At 34.4% G+C, this 17,822-nt stretch overlaps 2 protein-coding genes and 2 non-coding genes across 5 annotated transcripts in view; 2 read left to right on the forward strand and 2 right to left on the reverse strand.

Moving 5' to 3' along the window:
• The window catches only part of LOC134846886 (protein chibby homolog 1-like), a 270,708-nt gene that overhangs the window by 59,075 nt on the left and 193,811 nt on the right, over positions 1-17,822 (forward strand). The gene's annotated exons all lie outside the window — the stretch shown is intronic.
• Positions 1-17,822, reverse strand: part of LOC134846884 (synaptic vesicle 2-related protein-like) — a 39,778-nt gene that overhangs the window by 8,746 nt on the left and 13,210 nt on the right. For both annotated transcript variants that reach the window (XM_063864297.1, XM_063864298.1), the window contains 4 exons: positions 13,188-13,377; positions 10,599-10,754; positions 7,774-7,865; positions 7,574-7,659 (listed from right to left, as the gene is read on the reverse strand). In XM_063864297.1, coding sequence (XP_063720367.1) covers positions 7,574-7,659; positions 7,774-7,865; positions 10,599-10,754; positions 13,188-13,377 — 524 coding nt within the window. The remainder of the gene's footprint in view (positions 1-7,573; positions 7,660-7,773; positions 7,866-10,598; positions 10,755-13,187; positions 13,378-17,822) is intronic.
• Trnay-gua (transfer RNA tyrosine (anticodon GUA)) lies at positions 2,120-2,203 on the reverse strand. Its single transcript is given in 2 exon segments — positions 2,120-2,155; positions 2,167-2,203. It is a non-coding gene; the product is annotated as a tRNA-Tyr (tRNA).
• Positions 11,858-11,931, forward strand: Trnai-aau (transfer RNA isoleucine (anticodon AAU)). Its single transcript has one exon. It is a non-coding gene; the product is annotated as a tRNA-Ile (tRNA).

The following is a 17,822-nucleotide window of genomic DNA, read 5'->3' on the forward strand; positions in this document are numbered from 1 at the left end:
AGAGAGTAATTTGAGCAGTTCGTATACGTGTAATTCATCGATGGAGCAAATTCTCTGCGTTTTTCTTATAGTCCTTACTTCTTGTGTTTTTTTGAGACGAAACGCAATCCGATTTTAAAAAAATTTCTTGCGCTTGCTAATTTTTTAAAGCGGTTCTATTGGCAACTCCGTATACTAATACACCATTTTGATATATTGGTTGTATAAGATGCTTGTAAATTCTAATGATAACAGATGAGCTAAGAAACTGTCTGCTTCAATTTTTTTTTAATTACATTAGTGATCATTATTTGTGTTTTTCCTTTGTTTGTTGTAAGTTTATTACTTTTAATCCATTTGGATATTATTTCCAAGTCTGTTTTAAGTTCTTTAGTTTCGTTGAGTGTTCCAAAAATATTAGTGTCATCCGCATAAAGAATACATTCACTGTGCTGTGGTATATTGGGAAGATCATTGATATAAATTTAAAAAAGCAGGGGACCCAAAACAGAACCTTAAGGAAATAAATCGGTGAGTTCCCATATGTTCCAATATTCGGAGGGGGGCAATAAGCAGAATGGTCCAAGTGCAGAATGGGTCTAAGAGCAGAAAAACAGAAAAACATTGACTTTTATTGGTTTATACGGGCTAGATGATAAAACAGTTATTAGCATCGTCAAAAATACCAAAAAAATGAATAATTTATGCAGTTAAATAGTTGGGATTATTTTGGATCAAAATGTTACCTTCAACCAACATATTGAATCAGTAAGAAAAAAATGCAATCGATTCATATCATATCCATTTTTATCAAACAGGACAGTTTCTTAGCTCATCTGTTCTCATTAGAATTTACAAGCAGTTTAAACAACCAATATATCAAAATGGTGTATTAGTATATGGAGTTGCCAATAGAACCGCTTTAAAAAATTAGCAAGCACAAGAATTTTTTTAAATGGAATTGCGTTTCGTCTCAAAAAAACACAAGAAGTAAGGACTATAAGAAAAACGCAGGGAATTTGCTCAATCAATGAATTACACGTATACGAACTGCCCAAATTACTCTCCAAAACAATAAGACGAGAACATGAAAGTTCATTTCAAAACAAGAATTAGACAAATCACTCGTGACCACTAGAAGAATAAAATCACTAGCAACAAAACAAAAATTAACGCCTAACAACAAAAAATTAATATCTGTGCAAATACGGACACTATTTAATTCTCTAATTAATTTCCATATGAATATCATTAACGAAATTTTAATCGAGCCTAACCAGTCTATAGACAAACTTACGCATAAAATCAGAGATACTTGATTAATTGATTGCGATTACTTCAACAAAATGTTTTGGTAAAAACGTTTTGAGTTTTTTTTTAAATAACTGAAATATAAAGCGAACCCAAAAAAACATCGTACTAACTGAAATAAAGCAAATAATTAAAAATTTAATTTTCAAGTCTGAAAATTGTTTTTTTTTGTTATCTTTCTATGCTTGTAATTACTACTGTAAAAATATATCAATAAGATGCAAAATAAAGGAACTGTAAGATTTTGAAACTTAACTTTTTTCTAGAAATGTATTAAATTTTTTTTCAGTATAAATGTTACTTAGACTAAACAATCAGGTCCATACACTAGAGCGTTGTATGTAAATTCGAATTTTGCTGCATTCTGATTGGTCGAAAATTCGCTGCAAATAATCTGCTATCTCCCCCTCCCCTTTTCTTGAAACGGGGGGGGGGGGGAGGAGAGATTGTTAAGCAGATCCTTTTTTTTAGAAAGTCATCAGGATGAACATAAATACCCATCAGTGATTTGGGTTCCTCGTCCTACAAATGAGCTCTTTTCCAGTTTCCCACCCCCCTCGAAAAATTACAAAACCAAACTGTTCAAAAATTGTTCAAACGGCATTTTGCAGGTTAAAAATGCTGCACAAATTTGTTCACCAGTTCACGCTGACACGTTTTAACGCAGTTTATAACATTAAAAAAAAAACACTTTAAATAAAAGAAGAAGAAGAATTAATTTCACTTAACAATCAGATACACAATTACGAAATAGACTTTCACATATTGAATTTCAGAAAATATCAAAGGGGGAACTGGTAAAGATCCATCAAGAACCTAAAACATATCCTCCGCCGACCCGGACTCGAACCAGGGACCTAAGGATATCAGTTCATTCTACAGTCCTCCGCTCTACCAACTGAGCTATCGGCGGATACTTATTGCTGATCAGACTATTGCATTGCTATGACCAATTTCGTCACGACGCGCATGCTTGTTACATATACCTTTCTTCTTTCACCTTATTGTCAATAGCATCTCAGAAGTTTTAATTGCATCGTCCAACACGTTGTTTAACTAAGATATGTTTGAAGACCTAACAAATTTGTACTCAAGTATGTATTTGGGTTTTACCCAGAGTCGGATTTAGGAAACCACCCTCCACCCCACATCTCTTAAAATTGGCTCTTGCCCAGACCCCCCTTTTTGAAATTCAAATTATGAAAGTCTATTTAAATTGACTTTTCATGCTATAAACTGCATTAAAAGGTGTCAACATGAACAGGTGAACAAATTTCTACAACATTTACATGCAAAATGCCGTGTAAACAATTTTTGACACAGGCGAAGTTGCACTTCGCACACACAAGCAAAATATGACCGATAACACTAATGGGAAAAACTGAATGAGTAAAACTTTGAGTCTACAAAATTTCTTGAGTGACACACGCCAATTATGAGTCTACATGATTGCTAAGTGACGCAAGCCATTGTGACTCACTAGCAGTATCAGTCAATTTGAAAAAGAAAATAGAAATTTACTAACTAACATGCCTCAATTTATAGAGCGGACGCATTTTAACTAGTAACCCTCACGTTTTGCTGCGGGTCTCCTTCCCTACCTCCACGCCACAGATTCATGATACCTTGAAGCTAAAATGCTATTTGTAATATAATAGTCTGTGTAAATATCCTTAGCATTGGCTGTACTTAATAGTTGGTTAAGGATCAAAATGGACTTTCAAAATGAACACTAATATTTGCCCCTTAGGTTGGAAAAAAAAGTTCATACTATCACACAAGCTTTGCTTGTGTAAAAAAGAGAGTTCATACTATCACACAAGCTTTACTTGTGAAAACAGCTTTATTGTGTAATTTTATGAGGGTGGGAAACTGGAAAAGAATCCTTAGATTGCCTGACTTTGGTACTACTATTTTACGACGTCCATTTTTTGACGACCAACTCAAAACATTTTCTAGAGGCGATCGCTTTCGGCACCAATAATTATGCTAAGTTTGAGGTAAGAGAGCGCACAGAAAGACAACTTTTCGGCCAAAATTTCGGGTCTAAAGCATTTCAAAGTCATCATTGGAACTTTTTTCCCCAAGTTTTTTTTTTTTTTGAAAAATCGATCCCAATCTCAATCTCGAGAGAATACCATCTCAAGAACAAGGACATTTTATGATTGACGCTTTTTTGATAATAATAACTCCATTTGAGAAAACTGAATTAACAGGTAAAATTTTTATTCCGCTAGGAAATCTGAAAATTGAAATTGAGCTTGTCTTCATTTTAACAAAGGAAATCAACTGAAGTTATAGATGAAAAAACAAACCACTAAAGATCAAATTTGAGCGTAAGCAAATTTTAGGTCTTTCTTGAAACAAAAAGATCATAACGACCTAAATAAGAATTTTCACTACGTTAATTGACTGACTCTTAATAGTGCGTGTGAACTTCTTCAACGTAAAAGCAAAAAAATCAAAACCGAAATTTACGTTGCGTCATACTGTGTCGAAAGAAAACGCGCATAATCATTCGCATTCGGAAAATGAAATGGGGTAAAGATAATAAAAAGTATATAAGAGAAAAAAATGGGATCTACTTAACAATTGCCCCCCTCCCTTTTTTAAGAAAGGGCTGCAACTGTTAAGTAGATTTAGTAGTCAAATTTTTGACCAATCAGATTGCAGCAAAATTCAAATTTTAAGTACAACACTCTAGCGGTGAACGCCCAACGCTCCCCTTTTAAATACTAAATACAATGGCGCTCAAGGGGAGGGCGATTCTTAAAAAGATCCCACAACTGTTAAAAGTAACATAAAATGGTTCGAATCGTGGCTACCAAATTTAATTAGAAACGTTTTGTTGTTCTGACCATTTGTGAGGAACTTTGTATTCGGGTGAGTTTTCTTTTTGTTTTCTACGCAGATCAGCTACCACAAACAATCATCGGAGAGAGTTGAGGGGTATATCATATTTAAGGCCTGTGTCGAGAAAAACTCTTTTACAATTTTTGATTTATAAATCAATTTCGAGCGAAAAACGCGATCGAGTAACGTTGATTATGTGGAAATTAACTAGCTTTTTTAAAAAACAAAATTAGGCTCACAAAAATTGATTTTATTACCAAGAAAAATAGTTTTAGATGTTTATTTCAGCGCTTATTTGACAATAAATTAAAAAGATTGTACAAAAAATAAGAAAAACTTTAAATCATTTAAAAATTTTTTTTTGTTTGGTATTCTTTTCGTGAAAACAATTTTTGTCGATAATACCTAATTCATTCATTCTATACGCGACCGTTTAGATCTCGAATCACATTACCCACTAAAAACGGCACTAATTTGATGAAAATTGAAAAAAAATATGAAAATGGTCGGATCACTCTGTGCTACTTCCACAGCAACGGGCTTTCCTTGTTTTTTTTTTGCATTTTAATATAGAAAAAAATTCAAGTATTAGCAAAAAAAACCAGTTGCTGTGCAAGAAGCGCAAAAAGAATTAGATATAAAAAGTTAAACAATTGCTTTCAAAAAATGTATGAAAAAACAATAACAATAACTAAAAAAAAATTAAGCTTATTGAACTTTGCAAACACGAGCGAGAAAGCGGCAAAGGTTTGTGAGCTCTAAAATGCAAAAAAAACTCAAATTTTGCATATAATAATTTATATTGTAATAAGCTAAAGGCAACCAATAAATTAGAAAGCATTGAACAAAGTTGCGGATAAATCATGCATTTCAAAAATCTCGCGAAGTATGCCGAGTTCAAAAATTTCTGAAATTGGAATTTAATCATTATACTGTAGTACAGGGACGGATACAAGACTTTCTCGAAGGGAGGGGCGGATTTTCAAAAAAAATTGTCGATTTTTTTAGGTAGACTAAATTGATTTTCCGAGCGTTCCCAGAAAACTATTAAAACCCATGTTGGCAAAAATGATTTTAGCAGGCAAATTTTTGAAGAAGCTTTAATATTATATATCATTCTGATAATTCACTCTCGTACCATTCTAATAACTAACACATGCTTTTGTTCTTTTACACGCAAAATCAGGTACCACCCCAAGTATTTGATGTTGCGTATGAAAAACAGAAACATACCCGAATACAAAGTTCTTCACCATTGTCAATGACCAAAAAAAATTAGGCTGAAAAAATTCAAAAAACAGTGATTGAACACAGAGACGAACACAAAACAAGACAACCGATAAGCGAGAAAAAAAAATTTAAATAACTTGAAAATGTCAAAAAAACTAACCTATCACAATGAATAAAGCTAGTTTTGAAACCAAAACGTGTCCAGACAACACAATGTGAAATTAGCATCGGAAAAAATACTAGTCAAGCTGTAACAAAGCAGAAAATCACGTAGCAGAAACCATTCAAGTTGATAAAAAAATTCAAAAAGACTATAAGAACTCATTCAGTCCCCCTCAATTTCAAAATACGCAAACACTTTTTCTCTCAAAAAACAATGCAATATGAGGTTAGTAGGCCGATATAATATAGGCCAAAAGCTATAAACCCCCATAAAGAACAAAACCAAGAAGGTATTTCGAAAACAGTCAATGAAAGCAACTAAACAGAAAAAACAACGCTTTTTGAAAAATCTCAACTTTCGAACTTTCCAGAAAAAATAGATGCCCTTGAAGTTCTTTTTCTTCGTTGCTGACAGAGGCTTCTAGGAATTAAGCATAGTGAGGTCCTGTGAACACAATAATTCACGGGAAAAAGCTAGTAGCTAGTTGCAATACACTTGCTATCTGAAATGTATTCAGCGCATGACCAGTTTATATATTTGATTTTATGATGTTAGTTATTATATTTTTTTGTGTATAAAAAGAGCTAAGTTAACCTTTTATATTTGTAAAGAATCTTACAGCTATATTTATTGCAATTCATATTACTACTGCGTAAAAATGTACTGCATAAGTAGTTTTGTAGAGGAATAACCGTTGTAGTCTGCTTTTTCATTTCACGATGTAGAGGCTCGGCCTGTCGTCCTGGTTGTGACCTGGTGCCAGCCTTATTATCCGTTTGATTTGAGTAGACTTATTGAGACGTTAATTTTATCTTATGTCAATTTGGTTTATCATTTTGTTGAGCGTTTTTGATCTAATCTGTCTATTCTATTTTGTTTTTGCCAAATCTAAAATAGTGGATGTCTCTTTGAGACTCGTTTGGTCGCACCATATGAGTTTAAGTCCGGGTGGCTTTCTCATAGAATAATTTTCGACAAGGTACACCGTCTGTTCGTCACGCTATCTTATTTTCGGCCGGAGAGATTCGTACATTTTCTTAGTCTAATACCGATCCTAATCTTACTCTTATATTTCCTAGTCTCGATAGATCTAATATATACTGGTATTGATGCGAGGTTAAAATCAAGAAAAAGCGACTGTTCACTAAATTAAATTTATTCTTCTCTTATTTATTCTTCTCCTTGCAATTTGTTGTAAGTTCTAGTCATGGATCATGATTGGTTAGTTCTTAGTATTTTACAGTGCTGGTTATCAAGAATATTATTGGATATATTAAATACTTGTTTTGAACTGGTTCCAATATAGTGGTTGCTTGACTAATGCAGTTTGGAAGAAAGGCTTTTTAAGCACGATTCGGAGCAGGGGCGGATTTAGGGATTCGCTTCAATGACTTACACAAAGGATCGCCCCCTTGGGGTCTGTTTTTGTCTGACCGACTCTGTTTTTGGCTGACCTATTTTTTATAAGGCTCCTTTAGCATAAATATATACTTATTTTGAGGGAAGCTCGCGCCAAAAAAGCTCAATATCAATGCATGGAAAATCAATGCGGTCGATCTGAAAAACATGGAAAAAAATTGTCCCCTTCCTTCGATAAAATCTACCAGGGACTTATTTGTTACGAACAAAGATTTCATAGAATAACAGGGGTTCTGCCTATAAAGCACATTGTTATGTTCCCTATGAGGGCGGGATATTTAAGTAGCTTTCCTAGTTCAAAACTTAAAAACAAAAGCTCTGCACATATTTCGGCCCAAGTGAACAATCTCCCCTGACAAGATCAAGCGAACAATCTCCCTGCTAAAATTAAATGACATGCTCAAGCAGAATGACCTTCATGTGCCATGCTCAAATCTGATTGGCTGAAAATAATTTTTTCAATCAAGTGAACAATCTTCCCTTTATTATGATTTAGGGGTGCGATAGTTCTCTTGGTCCCTTATTTCACCCCCTCTTAAATTTAGTGTCATATTTCGCCCCTAATATCTCACATAAACTGCTTAAAATTGTGCGAGATAAGTGAAGGGCGACACTAACCGCATTTCTCCTCTGACGCGCTCAATTCTGAGAATATCTCTGTGGTCGACAGAACTATCCCGTAGTAAGACGCCGCTGCCACAAACCTATTAAAACACCACACAAAATTAAAGCATCATGTAAAAATTTTAATGGACTAAATGCGGTTTTATCGAATTTTTCGCATATCTATTCTCGAAATTCGCATGACCACTACTCACCATAACATCCAGAGAATGGTAGTTGTTAGCAAGAACTCTTTATTGAAAAGCTGCCCAAAAGTGCCTCTTCTATCACTTTCAACTCCCTCTTCCTAGAAGAAATAGAGAAAAATAATAATACCAACTCAGCTATTCAAAAAAAATGCGGCAGAATGCTGTACACAAGAGCGAATCGAATAGATACAGAATGAGAAACAATCATCATGAATGAAAGAATACATAAATTTTGAAAAATGAATCACCGAAAAAATTTTAAAAAGGAAACCGGTTGCTGCTCAAATAGTCCAAAAGGTTGCCAAAATACAGAAAGTGTCAAAACTATTATGGAACATAGCCATTATACAATTGTAAAAAAGACAATGAACGCAAGGGAACCAAAAACAAATGAAGGACCTTTTTGTTTAAAAAAAATCAACTTTCAAATTTCAAAGAAGAAAATACATGGCCCTAAAATTCTGTGAATTGTCAGAATAAACTTTAATTGACACCTTTCTGACAAAATTAATCCAATATAGAAAAACTGGATCGATAGGTAAATTTTTTATTCCGCTAGGAAATTTGAATAGTGAAATCCAACCTCGAAACCTCTTTCACGTTTTTTCGCGCTATTTAGGCTTCTGTGATTGGAGAGCAAAATTAGCCTTCCGTAAACGAATTGCGTCACTCCATATAAATTTCGTCACTGCGTTCAAGTACGCTTAAAAAGAATTACTAAAAAAATATTTGTTGAAAATATTCTAAATTTGTTTTCAAATTATGCTTTGCAGTTGAAATTTGAAATTAACAATTTATAGTTTGAGAAAACAAAAAAGTTTCATCAGCAAAAGAGAAAAATAACAGGATTCAACCGTTCTCTGCAACAATTTCTGAAAAACAGAAATATTCAGACCAGTTTCTAACAGCGATTTTTTTGAAATACCATTTTGGAATGCGAATCACGACGGTTATGAAATTAGAAAATTGAACCAAAATCTTAGATCACATCAGACCTTCTTAATCGCCTATAGCAACGTTTTCAAAAGTTTGGACTATAAAATGGAGTATGAAAATGACCCAAAAAACGGTAGTTTCTGTCAGACAGATAACAGTCTGATAGAAAACTAATTGACAAAACATAAAAACTCCATAAACAATACTCAGAAATATTGCAAAAAAATTGCTATCGAATAACTCCTTATGAAATTTTCTAAAATGAAGCTGCAACTTGTAAACACTGCAGCCAAACCGGTAAAAATAACACTAAATACGGAAATAGAATGAAAAAGAAATTAAGGCTTAAAAGACTTAGTGACAACAAAGGATCGTATGTACTATCTGCACTTGCTTGTCCACTAGACTACTCATTCGATTCCGGAGACCTTATGAAAATGAGACTTGCATAATAAATACCCTTCAGCGATGAATTCGCTTTATTGAAGCACTCAACTAAATTAGAAATGAAAAATTTTGTAAACCTATACTATAACTCGAAACATTTCATTTATTATAGAAAAACTGTTCAGGTTCAGGAAAACACAATTGCCAGCGTCAAATAAGCATTCAGTGTCATATACCTAGCGGCAGCTTATACAGTAAAACTTAAGAAGACGCATGTTGAGCCGAAAACAAAATTGCCATAAACATTTTTGTTATCATAAAAAAAATTAAACTTACTATTTTAAAAGATCGAAGACGCCCAACCCCTTTAACAAGTCAAAACCATTTAAGCTAAAAAAACAAAAAACAAAAAATAGCCAATAGAAAGTTGGAAAGTCAATGAACGCAAGGAAACAGTAAAAAAAATGGCTTATCTTTTAAAAAATCTCAACTTTCGATTTTTATATGCCCTTAAAGCTCTTCAAATTTCAAGAAGTTTTTGATTGGTATTTTTTGATATAAACAACCCGATTTGAGACACAGAGTCGAAGCTTCGATACGCAAACACTTGCAAGAACACGACAAAAAGCAGAACACGATAAAAAGAACACGATAAAAATTATATAAATAATCCTCGAATTATCAAAAATTCGTCTACCTCTGAGATTCGAACCAGCGACCTAGAAATAAAGAGTCTCACACACTAACCAGGGAAACTTAATCGGTACCAATAAACCACTCAGTCACAAAAAAAAGCAGAGAACACATGTTATGCAATTTCCACATAAGTGAACCCTTTTAATGAACACTTTTATTTGCGAGTTAGGTTAGAAAAAAAAGAAGCTTCGTAATAACGCACTAAGCTGATCCCAAGAGTAAAAACCGGATCAATGAGGAAAACTTTCATTCCAATGGAAAATCTGAAAATTAAAATTTACTTTCGAAAATACCAGTCGATTTCGTTTTTCGTGAACTTAACAATTTCGCTGCTCGATAGTGGAGTTTGCCTTCCTAACCAAAAGTCGAACCGCAAAATCAAATTTGAAAGCGAACATAATTTAAGACCTGAAAAACAAAAAATAAACCAAAATTACCCTTCCTATATACGAGTCTTCACTGCGGTTGTTGACTCTTAATAAAAAGGAGCTCATTCATAAACAGAGATAGGAAATTTACAAATTCCAGTAGGCCTTTAAATTATGGTAAAATTTGCTCAAATCAGAAAAAAATCAGTAGAAAAACACTTATTTGAAACTTCAGTTGACAAAAAATATATGCAGAAAACGATAGTCAGTCACAACAAATTTTTCTTTCCTTTTAATTTGCTTTTCTTTTAGCAAATGAATTTGAATTGAAATCGAAAAAAAAAATTTGGAAAAAAACTTTCTTGACAAAGAAACACGAAAAAAGCCAAATGCCCTAAATGGATGTGTTCACTTTTTTTAATAACACTTGGGAGATAAACAGACCTGGTCAACGTCTTTGTCTTTTCCAAAGGCGTTGTCGTCCACTAGTTCTCCCAGGGGCATGGGCTTTTGATTCCAGTGGGCAATCTGTCGGATGGTCTTCAAGGCTGCCTCTTTGTCCCCGGATACCATATAGAATCTGGCACTCTCTGGCAACCACTAAACAAAATTATATATTTTTTCATTTGTCCGACCCACCACATCGATCTCGTCAAATTACAGTAGGAAATTGTCAAAAATTTGTTCAAATAAAAATTTTGAATTTTAGCAAAAATGTTCAAGCCTGTTCGATTGTCCACACTGACACACTTTAGTATAATTTACAACAATAAAACTCATTTTAAATAGCTTTTTGACGTTTTTGCAAAAAAAAGGTGGAGTGGAAAAGAGTCAAAAATTGTTTTAACCATCTGGATGAGAAAACCGAACTTTGAAAATAAACAGGACTCTTTCAACGCTTCCATATCTTGCATCAGTTTTCCCTTTTTAAATATCACTCGAACAGAGTGAGACTCGAACTTATGTTGAGACTAGAAGGATCACGCATCTGATCATCTCACGGCCAAAGTTGCAAAAAACGCAGCACGCTAAAAAAAACGGCGCGCAAGTTCCCCAAAAATTGCAACATAGCATCGCGCAAAACTGCAACATAATTTTGCAAAATTACGTTTCAGATACAATTAAGGTTCAGACCACTGAACGCTGGGAGGAACTTTGTATTCAGGCGCGTTTTTTGGGAATACAATTGAAAAAAAAAACAATTTCGAAAATTTATGCTTTTTTTTAGTTTCTTTGTGATGGTTCGGAACTTTCTGTGCTACTTGCAGAGCAACCGTCTATCCTTGTTGTTTTTGTTAAGGTATGTTATCAATGACCGATCGAATAAATATGTTTCCAATATGTAACTTGAATGAATCAGTTTACTCCATGAATTGATGGGGATTTTTGGTCATAGCTAAGAGAACGTTAAAAGATCGCCCTATTAAAAAAAAACGTTTGGTTGAAGTTTAACAAAATAAAAATGAATATACATGGTACATTGTGATATTCACATTATTGAATGCAATTGCGCAAGGTACTTTTAAAAGATAATGATCGAGCAAACCGTGTGTTAACAATTAACTCAACATCAACCAGCAACTACTCGCTCAATACAAGTTTGATATAAGTAAATTGTGGCATATTATTATGATCACCTGCATAACAAATGACATTGACTTACGAAATATTGAATTCTCGCAATACCTGTGCAATACAGGTCAGGTTCGATAGCTCAGTCGGTTAGAGCATCGTGCTAATAACGCGAGGGTCGATAGTTCGAGCCTCTCTGGGACCATTTTTGGACAATTAGGTAATTTAAATTAGGCTTTAAATTTTAGTTATAATTAAGTAAGTAAACTGGTTAAGAGGTATGAGTATGATAGCGGGGGTCCCTTTAAAATTAAAATGTGATAAGGGGGTCCCTTTAAAAACCAAATGTGACAGAGGGGTCGGCTCTTTTCCACTCCCCGTCATTTGAATTTCACTGAAAAACAATTTTGGCTCTTTTTCCTCCCCCCCCCACTGCAAAATTTTACTAGTAAATTTTGACGCGCTTTAACTTACATATTGTGGCTCTTTTCCACTCCCCCCCCCCCCCCACCTTTCAAAATATCGATATTTATGTTTGTTTTACGTGTTATTACGGCTATATGCGTGATGTTACGCTGTAAAGTATGAAGAACAAATCTGTTCATAATTGTCTTTAACTTACATATTAGGGGGTATGCTTTAACTTACATATTGTGAGGTGCGGGGGGGGGGGGAGAGGAAGAAGAGCCATAATTTTACGTAGTCATAATGTATTGAAATTTTGCATGGTGAACAACTCAGCTTTTGTGAACGCATTTGTTCTTCTTACCTTATATTGTGAGATCATGCATTCAGCCAAAAAAAGTTTTACAACTAAGAAATTTAAATTGTGAGGGCAAGTGGAAAAGAGCCGAGGGGTCCCATATCACAACTAGCAATTAGTTCATCAATGGACGCCGATCGATCATTTTCAAGACTCTTTCTCAAACTTTCTCTAATCTGCCACATTTCTGATAACTTACTCGATCCTTTAACTTACATCACTGAAGAAATATATTGGAAATATCGAGGCACCGGATGTACATTAGGGACCCAGCTAGTTTCGTGGGAACCATCTATCACACTTGTACCAAGTATGATAGTTGTTCGCCATGTATGATGATGTAAAAGCATGCATGTATGTATTCGAAAACACACACAAGTAAACCGACGCATGCGAATCATGTTTTCGAAGATTTCAAGACCTAAAATTCAAGCCCCTTCAGGAACCCATCTAAATTTAAGGGCCCCAACTATTATAATTATACCCCGGTATAAATTATGGGACGTGCCACAAGTTTTACACAACACTGCCAGGAATGTGGAACTACAAAAGAGCCGAAAGGAGGCGATTTTGCGTAATAATAGCCACCCCAGCAAATTATAGCCCCCCATAATAGTAAAATTACAGTGCAGAGGGCTATATTTTTTGTTACTGCATTGGGGTGATGTAATGGAAAACTCATGTAATGGAGCACTCACATAGCATAGTAGATTGAAGACTAATACAGGAAGTGCGCAGAAGAATACAAAATATCTCCAGCCGAGGCCGGGCATGACTAGGAGAGCGAGGGTGACAGCCAGGATAGTTCCCCATGCCCAGAACACTTCGAGTAGCACAATGGCTCTAGCTCTGTACACAGTCGGCAGGAATTCCGAATAGATCGTCACTCTAAAATACACAAAGCCAATTATGAACATAACCAACACACAGTTGGAAAATGGTCAACGAAAACATGGAGAATGAAATGAAAAAAAAAAATTTAAGTCAAACCACGAAAAATCAAATTTGAGAGTAAACAGCTTTTAAAACTCAATCCCGAAGAAAAAAAAGCGAAAAAAATTACAGCCTATGTCTTCTTTACGTTCATTAATACTCAAAAAGCTAAATTTTAGATTTGGTTTAATATGGAAGAAGCAATATCTATAAACAAAACTTGCAGATGGAAGAAATTTATACTTGAAAACATCAAATAGTACGCAGCAACCAGACTGAACTCCAAAAAAAATTTTGAGATTAATTTTAATGCAAAAAAAGGAAATGCCGATGGCCGGTTTAATGATCGGAGCAAAAAAACAGAAAACAGAAGGTTAAGGAACAATAGGTCGAGGAAAAAGATTTAGAAGACACTACTTTTACGTTTAATTGACTCTTTTCCTGATAAACTAACCTGAATCAACTGAACCAAAGTGTACTTTCTAAATCAACTGTTGTTTCTAAAAATGAAGTCCTCTTTCATAAAAATGTGGAGGTGCTTATTGGCACCATATATTTTTTGTTAATGAAGTTAACGTTTGTAAATCTCAATTCATTCCATCTGTGCCACGGTCGCCTAACAATCGTCAAACACTAGCCACTAATAAAGCAGATTAAATACGATATGAAATTTCAACGCTACAGATCGTGATTATAGCAAAATAGCCATCAAATGAGCAATTTTATTTGCTACTTAGGTTGGAAAAAAGTCGATTCATGCTATTACACTATGATCTTTAGCTCTACTGAGTAATTTAGAGTGGGTGGGCGAAGTAAGGACATTCTCTCGGTCATGTAATTTTTGAGAAAAAAATCATGAAAGCCAAAAAAATAATTACACTCAGACTTGATTTCTCGCGGTTCGACTTTCGTTTCTTTTTAAGCTCACTTTGAATTTATTGGCTCAATCGAGAAAAAGTTACCTTCTCCATTAATCAAAAAATGGATATAAATGGAAATACTTGAAAAAAAAATGAAAAAAACATTACCCATTGATCCGGGTCTTTCGTATTGGCTTAATTTTTATCAAAAACGTCATATTTTAAAAAAAATTCTAAATATCAAACAGCTTTCAGGCCATATAGATAGAATTGCCTCAACGTTTTGTTTCTGGTATCTTGATGTCATTGACACTCTGCAAACAGTTTTTTTTACTGTGTTTAACTTAAATTCAAATTAAATTTACCATAACTTAAAAACTGATTTCCCGATTTAAATTATTAGATTTACTTGATATGCAAAAAATCCGGCCAAATTTCTTTCCAAAATTTGTTCAGCTTTTATTGTGATTTCTGCGATTGACATAAGATCAATGGAAGACTATCCAGCCTGTTTAAGCTTAGCCCGTGTCAGGAACGTGATGTTCCTTAACTGAAAAATCAAGGGTACCGTATTTTTAAAGCGGAAAGAGCACCGTATTTGATAACCCGATCGAAAGTTCAGAGTATGATCATATTAAAAACGCACCAAATATGTACCATTTTCAGCTGTATACACCATTATTATATACCAAGTATTTGTTTTTAGCCGTAGAACACAATTCTCAATTCACTATTTAAGAATAAGTTGCTTTTGAGAATAAAAAAGCAGCATCAAAGCGCAAAAAAAACGAACAAAAGGAGTGTAACAACTTAAGGTTATCGAATGGCAGCAGAGATTGAGGCATTTTTCTGCAAACTTCCAAAATATTTTAATTTTTTTTTCTATTAAATACAGATATAAATTCTTACATTATTTTGTTAATAGATTTCAACGCGAGAAAAAAATGCTATCGAATGTTCTCTTGCGTTACTACAATCCCTTATCTTGTTAGAATGATATTCATTTTAGTGTATAAATGTTATTAATTTGAACAAATAAACTTGAAATAGTCATTCCCTAAACCATTATAATTTTCAAAAATCGTCAGGAAACTTGATCATATTCTTTCTTTCGAAACAATTCGAAAACTCCTAAACGTTTCAACTGCAAAAAAAAGTTTTGTGAAAACTTTGATTGCTATCTTAGGTTGTCTCTAATTTTCGTTAGGTTGACTTTAGAAACTGACGAAGACTGCTTTGAAAGAAGTTCGAAATACTCTTAGGAGCCAGTGTCACTGTGCCGCAAACCAGAAGCATTGAACCAACAAGCTTAGTATTTACATCTCCAGTGAGATAAAAGGCCTTCAGCTTCTATTCTAATTTTGATGAAGCTGCGCAAAAAAATCTCGAATAAGCTTTGGAGCAATTGCAAAATCGATACACAGGGCCTGGCCGAATCCGAGAAGCTGGATTTAAATTGCGAAACAAAGTTTTTGAAAATGAAGAGACACTGGATTTTTTAAACTGACTTGAATTGCATCGTCTAGCAAGCCAGGCTATTTTAGATGACGCACGAATGATGACGCACGAAGCCAGGCTAACGACGCACGAATAATCCGAGCAGATCGGAACAGATGAATAAGAGAGCAATTCATTGGCAGAATGCCCTATAAGTAGAAGAAGGTTTTGCTACGAGACAGCAAAAGTATGATGGTCGAAGACCTTCGCTCTATTATTCGCAGATTGACCACCATCAGGATCATTAAAACATTGATTCAATTTCTATTGACTACCATCAAAATAGTCAGGAAGATACTTATTTCTTCGAACTCTCCAAGTCCAAAACTGCACTTTTGAAAGATTGCCTCAACGATTTTTAAATAATTTTCCCAATCAAAAACCGAGATCTCACAAACAAAACTGGGTGCACTTACTATCATTCGGATACTACTAACGGCCAAAGATGCGGGTTAAACGTCGGCAACTGGTATTGCAAACTTTCGAGATAAACACACTAGATATTGAGGCGATTATACTTATCTGGTCATACCAAAAACGCTGGCAAAATCAACTTCTACCAAGATTAAGGAGCTTTACTAACCTTTATGGTCATTAATGACAGTATCTCCTTATTACAAAAAGCAGACCTAGCGCAAAACTCTCAAACCATCTACCTTTTCTTGAAGACCTGATCGCCTCTTAAGGCATCGGCCAATATAAAACGTCTGTCCTTTGAATGTTCAGTGAACTAACTTTCCAATAAAAGAGGAATACTAAAGAAACCATGAAAAACTATCGTTACATCAGATGTTACCTGTTATCCCAGCTATGTTAGTTTAGCATGAACCAAACAAAACGCAAACCAGACAGACCAAGAGTTCGCTGACTAATTTTTATCAAATCTTGATGTTAATATGATGATCTTTATTTCAAAAGCCAACTTTTTTAGGAGACAAATTACCAAAAAAATGATTTTTAAAATAGTTTCTGGTACTATTTACCTTCATGCACCACCATTTTCATTTACCATTTACGCTTTAGCCCGGCTGGTACTATCTTAAAAAGCGGAAACTCGAAAATAACACTTGACTTGCTCCCAGTGCAACTCGCGCAAGCGCGATTGACGAGAAACATCGCCTGAACCTTTACCTTTTCAGATGTTAGTGCACTTGGCCACTGATATTTTTAACAAGCAGTTCATCATAACAGCCCTATGAAATCATCAACCAAAAAATCGCTTTAATAACACTGAAAAAACAAACCTTTTTTGCAATTCACTTTCATTTTCACCCGCATTTCGTTGATAATTAAACCAGATGAACCATTTTGAGTTCGACAGAAGACTCACAACAAACACTCACAATTTTGAAAACAAAAAAAATCTCGATCTCCAATTCATAAAAGATTTCCTATATTCGAGTGTCACCAATGCTTCAAGAATAAGAGGTCACACCAATATTGAAAGATTATCCATCAATGCAACCCGAGAACTTATGGATTCTTTTTGTTAAAATGCAATTTACATCTCTTTAAGTCCGTAATAGGACAAAAAATCCATCAGCATATTCTCTTTCACTTCTTGACTTCTACATCAATTCAAGTTGCAAAGACTTCCCCTAAAACGTATCCCTCAGGAAACCCATGATGCAATTACCAAGCCTGCCCCTAATTCATTTTCCATTATACACAGCGAGTAGAGGATATGACCCACACGGGACATTGAACTCTTACCACTTTTTTTACCAAAATACGAGATCATTACTTGGAATAGCCGGCAAAAAATGGACAAAAAGGTTTCCAAAAAAACTCCTTTATCTCCCTTCGAAAAAACGAATAGCAGATCATCTTGCCTCAAAAATCAATTTTTCACTTATATTGAGCAAAAATTTGTTGATTTTTTCCCTCGTTCTTACAAGTTTTCATGACCTAAGCATGACTAATCATTGAAGATTATTGACCAAAGGCACGTTTCACCTTCCTATAATTCAAAAACTTTTTATAGGAAGTAGTTTAACCCTTTATTTCCTTTTAGGTGTAGAACACAATTCTCAGCTCACTCTT

This window comes from Symsagittifera roscoffensis, chromosome 5 (assembly GCF_963678635.1).
Source record: "Symsagittifera roscoffensis chromosome 5, txSymRosc1.1, whole genome shotgun sequence".
Lineage (NCBI taxonomy): Eukaryota > Metazoa > Xenacoelomorpha > Acoela > Convolutidae > Symsagittifera > Symsagittifera roscoffensis.